The sequence below is a fragment of the Gopherus flavomarginatus genome, chromosome 4 (genome assembly GCF_025201925.1).
Source record: "Gopherus flavomarginatus isolate rGopFla2 chromosome 4, rGopFla2.mat.asm, whole genome shotgun sequence".
NCBI classification, from domain to species: domain Eukaryota; kingdom Metazoa; phylum Chordata; order Testudines; family Testudinidae; genus Gopherus; species Gopherus flavomarginatus.
In genome coordinates, this window is record NC_066620.1 from 47299673 (window position 1) to 47318671 (window position 18999).

Here is an 18999-nt window from a genome sequence, read left to right on the forward strand (position 1 = left end):
ATGCTGAATCAACACATCTTCTGGCCATTATGGCCAAGCCCCATCCCAAGCCTGTACTCTCCACAGTAGTGCGGCTGTGTGACTGACTCTGGGCAGCCCAGCAGAATGATTGGGCTTTCTTTTCATTTTTAATTGTAGTCGTATTTAAAGAATGGGTACTTAAAACATTCAGTAGCTGTTAGACAATTCAGTATAATTTTAATACCTGCCTTATACTGCTGTCCTCACCATGGTATACTAATGCCTGTTTCTGCAATTTCATTAACATGCCAGGACCTCTTCTTACCCCACTGTTGTTTTAACAAAGCATGTGAGCTGTAGCTGGTTTATTACAGGACTTGGAACCTGCCCTTCCATTCTTTGAGAAGCACAAAGATAAGCTGGTGGCTATTGGAGAGGTAGAGTGCTTTGTTTGTTTAATTTCATTAGTATCGGGGGTTTTCTTGACTCAGCCATTGCTCTGGTAGGCCTGTGCAATATATTGCAATCTGTGGTTTATTGGGGTTAAGTTTCTTTTTATAGACAAATCATATTTGCTATTAAAAAACAAGCCCCAAAACACCCAACTCCTCTCTTGGTGTGAGACTAGAATCAGGCCTCAGATGATCATTTTAAGAATAACTATTAGAGATGGGCCACATAGATATGTTAGAATCCGGCAGCTAGGACAGGAGTAGAGAGACTAGATGAGCTGCTATAGATTTTTTTTCCAGCGAAGCGTTTTTATATTATCTTATATATAATATAGCTTATTCTGGATCAATGTACTACTGTACCCCCGGGTACAATACCTTATATAGAGATTGTAGTGCCTTCTAATCTTGTCTGTTATAATGGCTTGTCTCAGTCAGGCATAGTAGCCTACAGCAGGGGTTCTTAAACTGGGGGTTGGGACCCCTTAGGAGATTGCAGGGTTATTACATGGGGGGTCGTGAGCTGTCAGCCCCCACCCCAGACCCTGCTTTGCATCCAGCATTTATAATGGTGTTAAATATATTTAAGTGTTTTTAATTTATAAGGGTGGAGGGGTCACATTCAGAGGCTTGCTATGTGAGAGGGGTCACCAGTACAAAAGTTTGAGAATCACTGGCCTGCAGCATTTGAATTTTAATGGACTGAAAGCATTAATCCTCCATGCATTTTGAAGTTTACTTAAGATTTCACAAACTGTATCACACCCTAACTCATTCTCATTGCAGATCGGTCTAGACTTCACTCCATGGTTTGTGTCCACATCCCAGCAATGTGAGGAGCAGCAAAAGGTCTTTGCATTACAGCTGGATATAGCTAAACAACTAGACCTGCCAGTGTGAGTCAGAACCCCTCCACATCTTCCTCATATATCAAATCTTAACTAAGCTCAGCACCTGTTTCCTAAGTCACAGCTCCTGGAGTGCAGGAGGGGTGGCAAAGCATATCAGTAATGTTTTGACTAAAAATAATCCAAATATTCAATGGTTTAAGTTTTAAAAAGAAAAATAACAATAATAAAAAGCGATTTACATCTGGGAAGCCAGTATCAGGAAATTAGGGTTGATAAATGTTCCTCTCTAACTGAGTCATCATTAAAACTGTGGGAGATTTGCTGCCTTTTCTTCTGGAAGAATTGTTGTTGAAAGGGGGTGTATTTTCCGTCTGTACACATTTCATCTTTTGGATAAGAACTGAGCTATGCTCCTCAAATAAAACTTAATGGAGGTTAGACTTGTATTATTTCAAGGCGTCATTTTATGTCCCACTTCTGCACAAATGAAGTCAGAGGATGACATTCTGACCCCTTGAAATGAATGGCAAAACTCCACCGCAATTCATTAAGGCCAAGATTTCAACCAGAGAGAGATTTGCCACAGACTTCAATGAGAGCAGGTTTAGGCACATGCACCCACCACAGCAGAAAGAGACCCTCTTATCTAAACTCCTTGTTGCTCAGATTTAGCTTTCCTCCCTCTATGTATGTCATTTACGTCGGAAAACTCCCCCCCCTTAACCAGAACTTTTATTGGAATAACTTCTGTGGCTCAGATTCTGATCTCTGTTATGCAGGTATAACTCCAGGAGTTACACTGGCATAAATGAAATCAGCATTTCTCCCAAAACTCTCTATTTCACTAGATAGGTGGTTTTCCATTGTACTTGGTAAGTGAACATTTAGGGGGGAAATAAGAGTATTTATAAAAATAAACTGAGATTTTGTATTTAATTTGTTGCTATCGAGTTCAGCATCAGGAAACGGGAAGACAAAGACCGTAATACTTTATTCTCTTCTCCCTATGTGTGTAACTCTCCTAACTATCAGCACGTATTCAGCATGCCAAATTGAACCCCTTGCAGCTGATTTAGCAGATAAAAGGGGGCATGGCTGGAGAAAGGAGTGGGGAGAGAAGTTCATAAATTCATAGACTTGCCTCGGTGCCATGCTTATCCTAGACTACTGTTTTTGCCCCTTATAGCTTTTCAGCTTAGGGATAATGACCTGGACAGAGCAGCACCAGCAGTGGGGCAGTGCAAAGGAGAACTTTAAACCACCTGTATCCCTCACCTCATTTTGCCCCAAAACGTTAGGAACTTTAAGAAGTGGGGATGGAGAATAAAATCTCTTAGTTTGTAATTCTTTTTGTTTCAGTGAAAGTAACTTTGGCATGGCAGGGTGCTGTGTGTGTTTTCTCCCAGTGATTTCCAGAACAAATGTGTTCCATTTACCAATGAAAAAGATGTTGGGTTTTTTTCCTAATTGCCAGCCCTCAGATTCAACCCCTGACTTGAAAACCAAGCTGGGTTCTTTTCTTCATTGCATCATCTCCAGTAATAAAAGTTCTGCAGGTCACATGATGCCCTCAGTGACTGTGCAGTGTCAGTCTTCATTCAGTTTATGTTGGTGAAACTCATTGGTACTAAGTAAACAATTCTGATGATTATGATGCAGTAGGAGGAAAGGAATCCAGCTCGCTCTCCCTTAGCTGTGTTGGCACTGCATGGCAAACAAGGGTTACACCTTACTTTTGTCACTAAATTCAACAGATCTGACTCTAAATACACACAAGGAGCAGACCTGGTGAGGAAGAAGGTGCCATTTTTCTGTAGTTGCTTTTTCAGAATAGAACCATATCTCTTCCCTTTGTCAGCAATGCCAGTTGTAACCCTTGTTTTCCTGAACAGTAACGTTTTCTCCTTGATAGAGAGATCTTATTTTCTAAAAAGAAATCACTTTATATTTAAAAAAAAAATCCCCAGTGTTTCTCTGCTTCTCTAAAGTTTGTATTTTGTAATGAACAGAAACGTTCATTCTCGTTCGGCTGGGAGACAAACTATTGCTTTTCTTAAGGAGCAGGGTAAGTCTCACTATCCATTCTGATCAAACTCTTAGAACCAGTACTGATTATTGTTGCAAGAAGAACTCCTTAACTGCTCTCTGAGCCTGTTTCTGCACATACACAAGTTATACGCTGGTGGACAGTAATTTAATTGATTTACTTCTATAACTGGGAAGAAAATTGAGTCCTTTACCTCAGTTTATCTGTTTGTAAAATGGAGCTAATAAGGTTTCCCTTCCTCATGTTTGTCATAGAACTCCATTCATTGAAGTCTGGAAACTGAGTGGAAGATGCTCTAGAACCATGGGCAGCTCCAGGCCCCAGCATGCCAAACGTGTGCTTGGGGTGGCATGTCGCGGGGGGCGCTCTGCCAGTCGCCAGGAGGGCGGCAGGCAGGGCTCCGGTGGACCTCCCGCAGGCATGCCTGCGGAGGGTCCGCTGGTCCCGCAGCTTTGATGGAGACGCGGGACCAGCGGACCCTCCACAGGGATGCCTGCGGGAGGTCCACCGGAGCCACGGGACCGGTGACTGGCAGAGCGCCCCCTGTGGCATGCCGTCATGCTTGGGGCGGCGAAATGGCAGCTCTAGACAGGGGCGGCTCTAGACAAGTTTATGTATTATGCTCAAGGAGTGACAGTTTCTGCAGAGTGGAAAACCTCTGATGAAACATAGAATTGTTTCTTTTTTTTATTGTAACTTTTTTGGGGAGTGAGTGAAGCAAAGCAACCTCTGTCTCAGCATCAACTTCCACCACGCTCTTTTGAGCAGAAGCAAGAAGAGTATGGTTTCTGGATAACTTTATTTCTCTTTGATTTGTTTCCAGCAGATCTGTAGATTGCAAATTGGCCTATTTTGTGAAGAAAGATACAATTAAAATATGTTTAAATATTTACTTATCTACATCTCTGTGCGTATTACAAACACAGTTAGTGACAGCAGGACAGAAATAAACTGCTGGAGGACAGAAAGGCTGCGGAGGTAGGTAATCAGCTGTGGAGCCTTTCACCACTAATTACAAGTTCTAGTCTGGCCCTGGCAGATGCCAACTGAAAATTGTTACCACTGACAGCTCCCTGGTGCTGATATGAAGTGAATTTGGTGGTCTTGGTCCAGTGCCCAGTGGATACATGGGAATCAGAGTCCGCACCTTTATTGGCAGGCCTAGCAGAGAGGTCACAGGTGGAATTAATTATGTTATCACTCCTCAGGGAGGGATCCTAAAAAGGTTGATGCACATTTTGCCTGTGGATAAATAAAGGACTTCAGGACTGAGAGCCAGCACTAAATTCTCTTACAATTAAAATAGGAAAAAAAAAAGTGTGATACAAATCTTTACTGTGGTACTGTTAAACTCTTGCAGCCTGGTTTTAGTATCTTTAGGTTTTTTGAGTTTCTTCTGTGTGGTGCAGGTATTCAGAACGCACTGCTTCATAACTTTGCTGGCAGACCCTCTGTTGCCCTGGAAGGAGTACAAGCTGGCTTTTGTTTTTCTTTTCCTCCAGCTGTCACAAGGAATGATCAGGTAAATCCCTGGAAAGTTCACAGAATCTGCTTCAGCATAGTTTTAATTAGACTGCATGAGAACTGATGTTCTGCAATGGCTCAGATTTTGGGAGGGTAGGGTGAGGCAGAGGGCAAGAATGACCATAAGGGACATGCATACAGTGATCTGAATTCTCATGCCCACCAAGGTCTCTTTATGCCACTCTGGCAGTAAATTGCCTTTATACATTATACCCGCTTTAGGGCACATTTACTCCTCCAGAGCAATGTAGATGGGCCTTAGTGTAAAAGAGAATCGGGCCCAACGTATGTAATAGGCCCATGTGATACCCATACTTCCTAAGAGACACTTTCTATTATATATATCACAGCAGAATTAAAGCCAAATGAAGAATGTCAGGTCTGTGCTCCAGGAAGTTTACAGTCTAAATCACACATAGCTCAGCAAGGGATGGGGAGGAACATATGTGGCCTTTTAGTTCTTGTTGGGGTTTTTTTAAATGAGGATTAATTAACTTTAATATATTGCCGTGTGGCGCAATGATGGGGCTACAGCTAGAGTAGAACACTTAGCTGGGGAATGATGGTTGGGACATGATGATGGAGCTGGTGTTCGGGGTTAATGGCATTAATAATCTTTACACATTGATGTTTTAAATCCCTGACATTTGGGTTTGGTTAACTAACTGCTGTGAGTTTGGAAGAGGGGTTAGAATAAGGAGGAGTGCGATGTGGTGTGGTGCAGGGATGAGATCAGGGGTGGAGGGTGGCAAGAGAAAATGTGCACTGCTGATTCTGCAAGAAGGACACAGACGATTCCCTTTTTGCTTACGTGGATGTAAATCAGGAGTGAGTCCACTGAAACCAGTGAAGGTCCATGAGTGTGTAGCCAGTGTAAGGGAGATCAAAATCTGGCCCAAAGGCAGAATCACAGTGAGCTAAATTGGTAGTGGTATTATCTGTGTTGCAGTAGTGCTCCTAAGCACCAGTTAGAGGCTTTGCTGTGCTAGGCGTAATGCCAACAGACCCTGGTCGTCAGTGGGCGGGATTGAACCTGGGGCCTCTGGAGCTTAGTGCATGAGCCTCTGCCTCATGAGCTAAAAGCCAGCTGGCTGTAGAGCAAACTCATTTTATCTCTCTCTGATCTCAGTGCCACTAGATGGGACAGAACACCACACCCAGAAGGTGTGTGGGTTACATAAGCGCTGTACAAATACATAGTGGGAGACAGTCCCTGCTGCCAGGAGCTTTGCAATCAAAGGCCATGTCTGTAGCACTCGTTACTAAGATCAGTTGAACTCTACCAGTGTTGCCAGTCCCAGCGGCTGTTTTTAACATGATCATATGACCCTGCTCAGTATCTGATGGCCCATCTACACTAGGGCATGCAGTGTTGCTAACACTAGTGGAACTGAACCAGTGTTAACATCGGTGAAAGATTTTCAGAGAATTACTCTGGCATAGATATGGCCTAAGGCTTGGGTCTTGGGCATTGTGAGGCTGAGTGTTGCAGTGCATAACTCTTAGGTGCCTAGGAAATCACAGGAATGACACTGCCATTCACAAAGTCGAATTAGTTGCTTAGACTCCCTGTACACTGGCTGGGGAGAGACAGGTGCCTTAGACTGGGATCCACAAAAGCCAGCACACAAGGTGGGGAGCTGCCTAAGCTAGCCAATGAGGATGCCTAGGATGTGTCCTAAGACTTTCCCCTCTCGCAGGGATAGGCGCATCCTTGCAGCTGGACTTAGGTGCCTATCTCTGCTAGCCATCCACAACTGGGACCCTCTCTCCTGGAGTCAGGTGGCTTAGGGCCTGTGAGAGGGTATAACAAACACACTGGAGCTGAAGAGGTTAATGGGAGCCTATGGATGCAGTCAGCCTTACCCCACTACACCTGCAATAGGTGTCAAGCCTGGAAGAAGGAATTAAAAGGCCTGAACATGGCTCAGTTGGGGGCTGGCTAGGAAGGAGAGCAGATCGGCAGGAGAAGGCTGGCCTGCTGAAGCCTCTGAGCCTGGGACTAACTGGGGAAAAGGGACTAGCTGAAGGAGAAGGTGGCTGAGGCCCTGCAGTGGGCTTAAGCTACAAATCCAGCTCCAAGAAGGAGAGCTGGGGGGACTCCTGTCATAAGGAAGGAGATGGGAAGGACTGTTTAGCAGCAGCTGGGCTGTATTTCACAGGCTGGGAGCAACTTTGAGGAAGCTCCTTAGTAGCTAGCTGGGAAGAAGCTGTGGGGAGCCACAAATTCATGGCAGTGTTCCCAGGTCTATGGAAGGTGTTGACAAGTAAGGAAAGGTAGGGACAACCCAGGGTAGTGGTGAGGGATTAAATGACAAGCCCTTAACCACCTAAACAGGGTCCCTGGGCTGGAAACCAGAGGAGAGGCTGGATTCCCCTACCTCTTCCCCAGACCTGGCATAGAGACCACAAGACTTTGTGCTTTCTTGTTTTGAGGGACTATTGGTTTACTCTAGAAGGGGTGGCAGTCTATGTGATTCAGCTGAAGGGCTGAGTCGCAAGAAGAAGCAGACTGCTGCAGAGCCAGACTGGTTGTCAGCCGGGGCCATTGAAGCATGAGAGCCTTCTACACCATGCCCTGCCACCGGGGTGCCAGCTGGTGACTTAGGTGCTTACAGCACTTAAGTCATTTCCTGTGAGAATGTGTTAGGTGCCTGCCTCGATCCATGCAAAGTCTGGGGCACCCTCAGGCTCACCTTATAACTTTTAGCCCGGTGGTTAAAGCACCCACTTGGATTGTGGCAGACCTGGATTCAATTCCCTCCTCTGCTAGAGGGGAGAAAGGTGGGGCAACCTCTATTCAGATCCTCTCAGCTGAGTGCTCTAACCCCTGAACTATGGTATAGTCTGATGCGTACCTCCCCCAACGTTCCAGAGTTTCTGTGCCCACGGGGTGTGGTGGGAGTTTTGTGGAGCATAAAACTGAGACTGGGGTGCCTACATCAGGGGATTAGGTGCCTATGTACCTTTGTGGATCTGGTAGGTGATCAATCAGATCAACTGGATTGATCATGGTTGTGAGCATGATCGATCACCTACCAGTGTTAACTGACTGAGTCACGCCAGTGCATCTCAGCCAGATGATTGGGCCCAAGTAGCTAAGGAATCACAAGACTGATCACTTTTTGATTTCTACACCAAATGACCAATTCTTGGTCTGAGAGACTGGGCCCTTCTGCATTCAAGCTACCTTCTGCCCCATTGTCCTTTCTCTGATCTTCTGGTGGAGTGAATCCCTTTACCTTCCACACCAGCACTGAGAGTGGCTCAGATACCATGGCAGTGAGCATGCTATAACTACCTAGATAAGGAGAGAAAACACAACCCACCCCATCTACCTAAAGTCATTAGTTTAATGGTTATGAGAACAGGAGTCCACAGGATGTTCTTAACTGTGGGTCTCCTATACTACCAGCCCAGCACCCGGCTGGCTGTTGTACTGTCTTTCCCAATCACAGTACCCGTGTCATTCGGTGAGTGGATGTACTTAATAGACTGTTCAAGACAGCTTGCATTTAGAAAAGATTAACAGACATTTGTGGGAGGGGGGTGAATATTCACAATCCTTGTAGTATGGTAGAGGCTCTGATGGCCCAGGACACTGCTTAACCCTTGTGTTTGCAGTTCACTGGAGGCATAGGATTATCCCCAGTGGCTCAAACAGCCTACTGAATGCCAATAAGGCAGACTTGTTACCCATGAATTGATTGTGTGTGCAAAATGTATAGTGTGCTCCTTTCTGTATTGATTAGTGTGATGGAAATGGACTCTTACCTGTGTTTTATTTCTTGTTTTATTCTCCTGTCTACAAGCGAGCAAAGTTAATAAGACAGATTCCACTAGAGAATATTTGCCTGGAGACCGACTCGCCCTCTCTTGGCCCAAAGAAAGAGGTACAGTAAGTAAAGTATGTAGCTTACTAGTTTAAATCCTAAACCCTTTCAACCTGCATTTCAGAAATGAAGTGACTGACTCTTAGGGTTCATAGACTATAATGCATTAGGGCTCATGCTCTCTAATGCCCTGACTATTAGCCATATGCAAGATGCAAAGAGAGGTCCCACCTTCTCTTATTTAAACAAGAAAAGCCAAAAGAAGTTGTCAGGAGAGAAAAATAATTCTTGGTGCACATACTCTAGGATTAATTTTTGCTATCTCACTGGGTTTACATTGCTGTCGCTCCATTGACACACACTAACAAATACACAGTTTAACCTAGAGCTCAAACACCACGCCCAGGTACCTCTGAGATCAAAGGGGCACTGTCATGTGAAATCAGATCATTAAAATAAATATTGTTACCACCACCAGAGGTAATTAACACTACAAATTTTAGAAACTGATTGTGTCATCATTAATGCTCTCTGTACATTTGGCACTACATTTAGCTTGGAAAATAGATTAGTCAGTTTCTCATTTTGCCATTTTTTGCTAATGCATGAGAGCCAGTGTTCAGGGTACCAAACTGCACAGGAATGTTTACATCCAAACTAACCCCCCCATTTTAGTTGGAATTTTTTAAATTTATTTTAAATCAATGTGAACATGTCTCTTTAATAGATTAGAGCCTGCAAGGTGCTGAACAATGCTTGAACCTTTTGTGTGTCATCAGTCCTTGTTGACTTCAGTGGCACTTGAGATGTTAGGTACTGAGGGGGGCTTCTTACCAGAAGCGTATGACTCCAGGATCTGCACTGGCTGTCTGTTGGTCTCCGGGTGGAGTTTAAGGTGTCGGTTATGACCTATAAAGCCATTAATGGTCTGGGACAGGCGTACTTGAAGGACTAGGTCTCTCCCTGTGCCATACTCAATAGCTGTGGTCAGCAGGGGCGTTCGAGATGGATGTCCCCTCATTATAAAAGAAAGAGCATCTATCTGAGAGCTCCAGGACTCTGGAACTAGCTCCCCTAAATAGTCCAAAGTAGGTGACGTTCTGGCCAGGCTTCAAAAGACATCTGTTTGATACGGTTTTTGGAGAGGGTTGGGGTTTTGCTTCCTGCAACAATAAAAGGGTGGAAAGGAGTTTCTGAACTCTGGCTGCCTGAGTTCCAGTGCAAGGATTTCTTAATGCTGCTGGGATTTTATTGTCGCATCATTGATGTCAGACTGCCTCAAGCCTTGGTTAGCTATCGGGTTTATTACTTTAAATAAATAAATAAATAACTCCCCTGGGTTTTAGTGAGGCTCTCGACATCTTGCAGGGTCTAGGCTGATATATATATAGAACTTCAAAGAAAGCAGATTTCTTCCTGCTGTAACCTCCACAGAGAAGTTTCAGGAACTTCAAACTGTTGCTGAATATTTATTCTTTCCCAGCAATAAAGGAAGTAGCATTTCTGGAGCTTGATCCAGCTGTTGTCTTTAAAATGTAGTGAAATTCCCATAGAATTGTCAGATCCAAAACTGCACAGTATCAGTCTGAGTCTTCCATCTAACTTATCTCAGATGCTTACACCATAGAGCCTAGTTGTGGTTTAAGATTTGTAAATGCCGGTGGTGACTTTTTTTTTCTTCTTAAGTGATTTAATGGAAGGGAGGGACTCAGTCCAATGGGCCCTGGGTAAGCCAGGCTGATCGCACTTGATTTCTTGTATAGTGTAACCTTGTTGGCAATTCTCTTTTAGGAGAGAAATGAACCAGAGCAGATCAGGATTTCTTGTCAGTACATTGCTGCAGTGAAAGGCCTATCAGTAGAAACAGTCTGTGAAGTAACAACACATAATGCCCTGAAGCTGTTCCCCAAAGTTCACCAGCGGTTGAAACAACAATAAAAAGAGAGCATCTGAAACACAGCTCTGCTCTGTAGTTTGTGGTTTGGGGCTTTATTTTATATTATTTCTTTTTACAGTGTACAAAGTATGAAATATGTATATGTATGATATCATCACAGGGATATATGTGGAATTTTTGTATTACCAAAATGACAAATCCCTTGAGTCTCACAACAAAGGGAAATAATCCTTTTTCCCTTCCCCCCTCCAGGTGCTCCTGGAGAGATACACAGACACAAGCTCTGTGAATCCAAACAGAGTGACTCCCCCTCTCCGTTCCCAGTCCTGGAAACAAAAAGCACTTTCCTCTTCACCCAGAGGAAATGCAAAATCAGGCTAGCAAATTCAACACACACAGATCTCCCCCTGATTTCTTCCTCCCACCAATTCCCTGGTGAGTATAGACTCAATTTCCCTGAAGTAAGGAAAAACTCCAACAGGTCTTAAAAGAAAGCTTTATATAAAAAAAAGAAAGAAAAATACATACAAATGGTCTCTCTGTATTAAGGTGACGAAATACAGGGTCAATTGCTTAAAAGAATATTGAATAAACAGCCTTATTCAAAAAGAATACAAATCAAAGCACTCCAGCACTTATATTCATGCAAATACCAAAGAAAAGAAACCATATAACTTACTATCTGATCTGTTTGTCCTTACACTTAGAAACAGAAGATTAGAAAACAGAAACTACTTCTCCAAAGCTCAGAGAAAGCAGGCAGACAGAAAAAGACCTCAGACACAAAATTCCTTCCACCCAAAGTTGAAAAAATCCGGTTTCCTGATTGGTCCTCTGGTCAGGTGCTTCAGGTGAAAGAGACATTAACCCTTAGCTATCTGTTTATGACAACAGTGTACAAAGTATGAAATATGTATATGTATGATATCATCACAGGGATATATGTGGAATTTTTGTATTACCAAAATGACATCTTAAAGAATAAAAGCCCAATAAAGTTTTACCTATTGTATTCATACAGGCAGGCTATTTTACTGTTGATGAGGTGAAAATCAGTTACGATTAATAATTTAAGCGCAGACTGATGGAAAATAAGATAGCAACAAGACTGCAACTTCCCATGCCTTTTACATAGATCGAAAAGTCCAGCAATGCTTATTTTCATTGGTATTTAAAAAGGAATCTTCTGAACCTGGACTCGCGTCTTATAATGCTGCACTTTTCTCTACTACTCGAGCCAAACTTTTGCATCATATTGGCATATTGAGACCACAGCATTCTCCTAGCTGGTGCTTTCCAGAGCCAAAGAGGGTTGCTTTCAGAATTCTTTGTTTGCCAATTAGTATTGATAAGAAAATGCAATGGGCCTAATTTCTGACCTCCCATCAGTTTTGTACCAGGCCATGTCTACCCTGCAGCTGTACCACTGTAACGTAGATGCTTCCCCTGAGCTGCGGGTGGACCACTGTGTCCATCGGAGGACTGCAGTGTTTTTACAGCACATGTCTTTTGGAGGCAGCGCAGTCCAGTAGGTCCAGCAGTGGACTGGGAGAAGAGCTGAGTGCTATTCCCAGCTCTGCCACTGACCAGCTGGGTGACCTGGAGCAAGTCACTTTATGTTTCTGTATCTCCATTTCCCAATTTGTAAAATGGGATATTGATACTTATCTATGGATGACATGTGCTACATATGAACTAAGTAGTTTTAGAGAGAACTGGCTGACAACTCCGCCCCCTCCCCCAGTGATTACCTCACTCTACATCTTGTGAATTTAGACAACTGCCTTGAACCCCCAACACTTGCCCACTCCCCCCTGTTCAATGACTTATGCTCCAAACACCCCTCCACAGGAGGTGGGAAGTGATCAGTGACCAGATGAGTAGTGTGGAGGCTGGGCAATCAACGTCCTGATCAGGGGAGGAGTGGGAGGAAGAGGGAGGATTACATCCATCAGCAATCTGTTCCCCACCCACCCTTAGTCCAGGATATTGTACAAATTCTCTGGCTCTTCGCTACACTTTTGTCACTTTTTTAAAATAAGCGTGACAGAAAACTGATTTTTAGCTTATATGAAATTTCAGGGGGTTTGTTTTAAAGCTATTCTGCTGCCCAAATTTGTTGTCAAATTTTAAAGCGATAGAGGGATCTAGCTGTCCAATGCATTTGTGCTGCTTAGATTTTTCCTGTGCTATGTGAGAGTATCCTATGCACTGAAAACTGTAATGGGGAGTTAAATGTGGACTAACATGCTTTGAAAATTAATTTTAAAATTTTAACCTCTAGGTACTGAAATGTACAGCTTGAAATGCACATAAAATAAACTGGAAATTGAATCTGCACAGCACACACACATTATAATTTTAATTCAGTTTAGAAATAAACAGTAGGTTTCATGGTCAAAATTTTACTGTCTTAGACACAGTTCCAGTGAATCAACTTTTGTTCATTTCTGAGTCTTGTCCTGAGGTTCAAGTTTCATGAAGAGAGAGAAAAGGACATTTTGTTGTTTTTTAAATGTACTTTAGAGTGTTAGTAATGAGTTTAATTGGGAACTGAGCTACTGTTGAAACAGCTTCTAGCAGTATTAGGTATCCAAACTCATTTTAAAAGCAGCCCTGTAATATTGAGTTTCTCCTTATTTTGTGAAATGTCCTGAGCTCAAACAAGAAGGAAGCTTTTAAGTGGTGCTTCATCCAAAAATGGCATTATCTGCAAGATAAAAGTAAAGTTTGAGAATAGTTATGAAAACCAATTCCTCTTTTAGTAATATATATTTATATTACAGGAGGAGGAGCAGTAGCAGTAGCTGAATGTATAAGGTTGCCGTTTCAGTTGCTTTCTAACTCTGACAAACTTGAACTGTTTGGAGTTAAAATTTCGGTGTTTGGTCTTTGAGATTCAGTTGTTTGGGATTTTTTAAGATTGCGCAAAAACAGTTCAGCAAAAAATAGGTTGTTTGGAAAAAAATCAAAAAATTAACATTTTAAAACATCTCTAGTACTTGTGGTCTGGAACAGGAACCTGACATTTAGCTGAGGGCTAGTTCTGAGCTTAGAGGTGCCTTTTGCTGTCCCAATGAAAATCCATTGGAATGTGGCCAACTTATAAGCATTAGGGGAAAAAAGGCTGCTTGAACATGTATGTTGGAACTTGTTCAGCTCTTGTCTCTTCAAACCCTGACCGCTCCAAATGCACTTCACATGCACTTAACTCCAACTAAGCCTCCTCTCTTGTTCTGAAACAGAGCCTCACCCACAACTGAAGCACCATATGGGACACAGACAAAAGGAACAGGAGGACCTGTGTGTTCCCCCATCAAAATCCACTTTGTCCTTGGAGAAAGTGCCCTGAACTAAGAACCAGGAGACCATGAGTTCTAGTCGTACATTGTCTGTAGTTGACTAGTGTTAATAAGAACTGCCTGACTATGTAGTATTAGATAACTTTAATATAAGTGGTGTTATCATTCCACCTGTTGTTCCTGATCTGGCAATAGCTGCTGAGAATGATTCAGTAAAGGGTGTTACCAGAACTAAAGTAGACACGAGGAATGACTAAAAGAATGTGCCATTGTCTTGTGTTCCACAGATCTTCACTACATCGTTTATCTGCATGCACTCCAACTGCCATTCATTGTTAGCTGTGGCTGTACTGAATGGCAGAAAGGTTACTTGGAGCAGGTTGCCAGAGCTGTCACTGTGATATGAGGAGTACCCTGTACATGTACCTTGAAGGATCAAACATGCATCATTTCAATGCTGAGTTGTGTAGCTTGTATTAGTAGAAGTGCACAAAATGTCTGCTTGCCATGGAGATTGTCAGCAGTCTGGTTGCATGCATGACAGCAGTGTCTGGGGCTTAGAGCGGGGTAAGCGAAGGCAATGGCTCAGAAGGAATCCTTAGGCAAGGGTGAACCAATAGTAACATATTGCAAGTCTGGAGTCATCTGTGTGGTGTAGACTTAATATTTGGGTATAGACCAAGTGTAGGAAACTCCTGTTTGCTAAACCAGGCATAACTTGAGTTTTGCCTTAACAAACAGGTGTAAGACAGGTTGTATATGCTCTGTTGTATAGTGCTGTTCCCAAAGCATTTTTGAGCACCTGTAAGGGTAGAGTGCTAGTGTGTGTGATCCTGGTGTGTTGAGACATTGCTTGATGACAGAGGTAAGATTGGGGGTGGGGGTGGTGTGTACCAGACCTCATTATTTCCTAGTTTTCAGAGATTTAAGTGTAGGTGCTCTTGATCGTTCTGGAAGGGACGACCACTGTCAGTCAATCTCAACTCTGTGTTAATGAAATGTACGGGCAGTGAATAACCAATAGGCTTTGTTCTCCTCCACCCGAGAAAAGGAAAATATTACTTGTGGTGTGATCATTTATGGAACACCACCCATTTCATCCCAAAGAATCGTAAATAGTAACATAAAAGTTACTGTCCATAGTGTAGCAGTGAACTAAAATCAGTTAACCAGGCACTGAAATACTTCCGCCTTGGGGGTGACATGAGGAGAGAACACCCACAATATCACCACTGCACGCTGGGGTGTTGTGAAGCTTAGCTCACTCATATTTGTAAAATACTTTGAGTTCTTGGAACGTCTTACAGAAGAGCAAAGTATGATACTGTTTACACACACAGGGCCTGATTCCATAGGTGCTGGATCTAGGAGTGTGGCGGGGGTGGGTGGGTGGGGGGGCTGCAGCACCCCCTGGCTTGAAGTGGTTTCCATTGTATACAGGGTTTACAGTCTGGGCCAGTGGCTCTCAGCACCTCCACTATACAAATTGTTCCAGCACTCATGTCAGATTCTGGTCTGTCTGACTGACACCCATGCAAGCTGAGGCAGAATTTAGCCCAAAGACAGTAAGTAGCTTTGCTTTTTCAAAAACACAACTTGAATTTAAACTTGGTATACAAATCTTCTATCTGTGGCTTAGAGTGACCAGACAGCAAGTGTGAAAAATCAGGATGGGGGTGGAGGCTGTATAAGACAAAGCCCCGAATATTTGGCTGTTCCCATAAAATCAGGACATCTGGTCACCCTACTATGGCCCTTTTTTAAAAAAAAAAAGAAGCCAATGCAGTGCTGTGGAAATCAGGGGCTTATGATATCCTATAAATAAAATTATGTAATAAAGTTTCTCATTGGATAACAGCCTCCTGCTCTGAAATAAATTTCTTGGGTCTGATTCTCATTTCATGCTGTTGTAAATAAGTAGTAACTCCATTTCAGTAAGTGTAATTAGACAGGTTGAACCTCTCTAGTCCAGCACCCTTGAGACCTGGCCGGTACCATACCACGGGAGGTCAATGCAGAGTGCCAGCAGGTCTCCATAGGCATGGGAAGTAGGGGTGCAGGGGATACTGCAGCACCCCCAGACTTTGCTCCCAGAATAGCCCCCCGCCAGGGGGCTCCAATGCTGGCCCCAGGTCCAAGCCGTTGGCCCCTCACCCAGGGTCCCAGCTGCTAGCCCAGGTCTTCCCACTCCCTCCCAGAGCTTGAACGCTGCAAATCAGTTGTTTGCATCACTCTGGAGGCACTGGGGAGGAAGAGGAGGGGTTTGTAGGTATGGAGGGAAGGGGCAGAGCGCAGAGCTTGGTGCTGGTGGAGGCTCCGCACCCACTAATTTTTCCCTGTGGGTGCTCCAGCCATGGAGCACCCATGGAGTCGGTGCCTATGCAGGACCAAGAATGTTGCTGGACCAGAGACTGCTGGATTAGAGAGGTTCAACCCGTATCAGTGTAAAACTGGTGCAAGGTCAGAATCAAGGCCCTTGTCTTATCTTGCCTTGGCATAATTAGATAAATGGTCCTGCTTTTTCCATCATTGTTTAGGAAGTGGCTGAAGACATTTATCCTGTAACCTCATATTCCATTGGTCACAGTGGGTCAAATTAATCTCTGGTCTAAATTCACTGAGGTCAATGGAGCTACACTAGGGAAGAATTTGGCCCCAGGTGTTTCTTCTCTGTAATTCATATAACTTACTTCTTTCTGGAAAATGCCTCCTCTCCTTGTGGTGAAGAGGAGTGAGTGCTGTCCAGGAGCTCCTGCCAGTGTCAAGCTCAGGCTCTTTTTCTCTGTAGGTCTCTAGTGAACTTCGATTACTTTGAGGGAAGTGTCTCCTCTGAGGTCTGAGCCAGGTTGAGTCACTTTTTCCTTCCACCATACACAAGGATTCCCTTGTCATGTTCAGTTCAATCAGGCGCTTTTTCTCTGCATCGCCCATTGTATCTAGGTGGGTGTCTTTCTTATAAGCAGAATTCCTAATAAAAAAGCAAACAAATCCTCATGTAAACAGAGTATTTGGCTCTGTTCGCTTGCCATGGAAGTGAAACTTAAGATGTGTCCACAGTGACAAACAGCCTGATTCTGACTTTGCTGGTGTAAATCAGGAGTAACTCTGAAGTCAGTGGAGTAACAATGATGAAAAGCCAATCAGAGCAGAATCAGGTCTCATATTTTCTTGAGCTCTAAAGATTTTGTCCTTGTGTTAACGTAGGGGACTCCCCAAACTTCAGTGAGAACCACACACGGAAATTCAAGGGTGGAATTTGGCTAACTCAGATTAAAATATGTGAATAAAATTTTCATGAGTTTAAGTGATTTAGGAGCCTATGGCTTACAAGTTTTGCTGGCATAGCTATGTCTGTTATTAGTGTGGTAAAAAATCATACCCTGGCTGACATTGCTATGCCACCAAAAGCCCTACTGCAGATGCAGTTATACCAGTAAAAATGTCCATTTGCCAGTATAGCTTATATTATTCAGGAAACTGGTATAAGCTGTATTGGCAAAAGCACGCTTTTGGCTATATAAGCTACGTCTCCACTAGAAGCATTTTCCGTTATAGCTTGCAAGTGAAGACAAGACCTAAGGCCTTCTGTCAGTATATGCTGCATCTACTCTAGGAGGCTATGTTGGCATAGCTATACTGACATACATAGGCTCTGTAGTGTAGATATTGCCTGTGAGTGCTTTGCTGATGAAGGTATACTAGTATGGTATACCCTCAAAGCACTCCCAATGTGGACGCAGCTTATACTGGCAAAAGTGTCTTTGATTTGAAAATGGGGCTTAGACTCCTAAGTTACTTAGGCACATTTGAAACATTTACCCTGTATCTCTTTTTTACAGATAAAAATAGAAATAAACTATTCAACTACATATTTTCATATCCTAGGAATGAACAACAAAAAATACAAGATGCCTGATTCTAATATAATTTACACTGGAGTAATTCAAGAAGATCTTCACTGAAGTCAGTGGAGTTAGACTGGTGTAAAACCAGAGTGAGTTTAGAATCAAGCCTTAGAAGTCTAATAACATATTAATAATACTTTAAAATCTTCGGATGGAGTCTCATAAATCCAAAAAGGTCAATTGAAACTGCAGGGAAAACTTAGGCAGAATATAGTTCCTAGAGTTGGACAAATTGTTAGTGTTGAATCATTTATTTAGTTAATTTTCCCTCTTCTGAATTGTTGGTGAGCAGGTTAATCATTGAATAAATTTGAGAAAATCTTAACATTAAAAAATTCTTGGCTTGTAACTTATTTACAAGCAATTTGTATTTTATATTTGTAGGGGACCCCGGAAGACTTTGTCACGGCCTAGTTAGGGCTATGCGCTTTCTCAAGGAGAGGTTATTAGCGGATACAGTATGCTAGCAGCTGCTGCTTCTAACCCGTTGGAACTGACCTGTGTGGGAAGCCGCGGTGTTTAGGAGGAACTGCAGAAAGCCCCTGGCCATAGGCCAAGGGGGGCGGCCATTGCTGTTGGAAAGCCCCGAATTGCATATGCATGTGTTACTTTGCATGGGATTAGCATGATGCTATAATTGCTGTGGGCCATTGGTTGCGCAGTTGGACTTCGCACCAGGCCGAGCTTTTTCGTGTGCTGGGTTCCCCATCCCAGTGACAGCAACGCTTGGAGTCCCCGTTGCGGGTGTGTCACTTAACCTTCAATAAAGCCAATTAATTCACCGAGTGTGTGGGCCTCGTCCTTGCAGAGCATCCAGGCACGCAACAATATTCAAAAAATATTTAAGGATTGATTGGACACATAGGTCACATGGTATTTTTTTCTGCTCCATGATTGGATGACCATAATCTTTAAAGGTTTCTGATGCATACCTGTTTTCTATGAATTCATAATTCCCTTCCTCTGGATATTTTCCAATATTCACTAAAAAGGCATGGAGTCAGCAAACATCCATGCCAGAACTAGTTTGTTAGAGTATTTTGGAAAAGCAAATGTAGCCAGAGGGTTAACTTTTCTTAATGCAGTATATATTCATAGAATTATTCTAGCTGTAATAATTACCTACATTTAAATAGTTCCAAAAAACCAAGGCTCAAATCCTTGATCTTGTCAAAACTGCCAGTGCATAAAATGTGAGAACTTAAAGGACATTTGTTGCAAAGAACA

General features: G+C 43.1%; 1 protein-coding gene across 8 annotated transcripts in view; it reads left to right on the forward strand.

Moving 5' to 3' along the window:
- LOC127049464 (putative deoxyribonuclease tatdn3-A) overlaps window positions 1-18554 on the forward strand; it is a 31592-nt gene extending 13038 nt beyond the window's left edge. For 2 of the 8 annotated variants that reach the window (XM_050950260.1, XM_050950256.1), the window contains 6 exons: window positions 336-398; window positions 1200-1309; window positions 3253-3329; window positions 4721-4833; window positions 8648-8728; window positions 10460-10647. In XM_050950260.1, coding sequence (XP_050806217.1) covers window positions 336-398; window positions 1200-1309; window positions 3253-3329; window positions 4721-4833; window positions 8648-8728; window positions 10460-10606 — 591 coding nt within the window. In that variant the 3' untranslated portion in view covers window positions 10607-10647. Of the gene's footprint in view, window positions 1-335; window positions 399-1199; window positions 1310-3252; window positions 3330-4720; window positions 4834-8647; window positions 8743-10459; window positions 10648-13810; window positions 15649-18156 lie in introns of those variants that run through there. The other 6 variants (XM_050950259.1, XM_050950262.1, XM_050950263.1 and 3 more) reach the window with 6 other exon arrangements.
- Window positions 18555-18999: the final 445 nt, after the last annotated feature.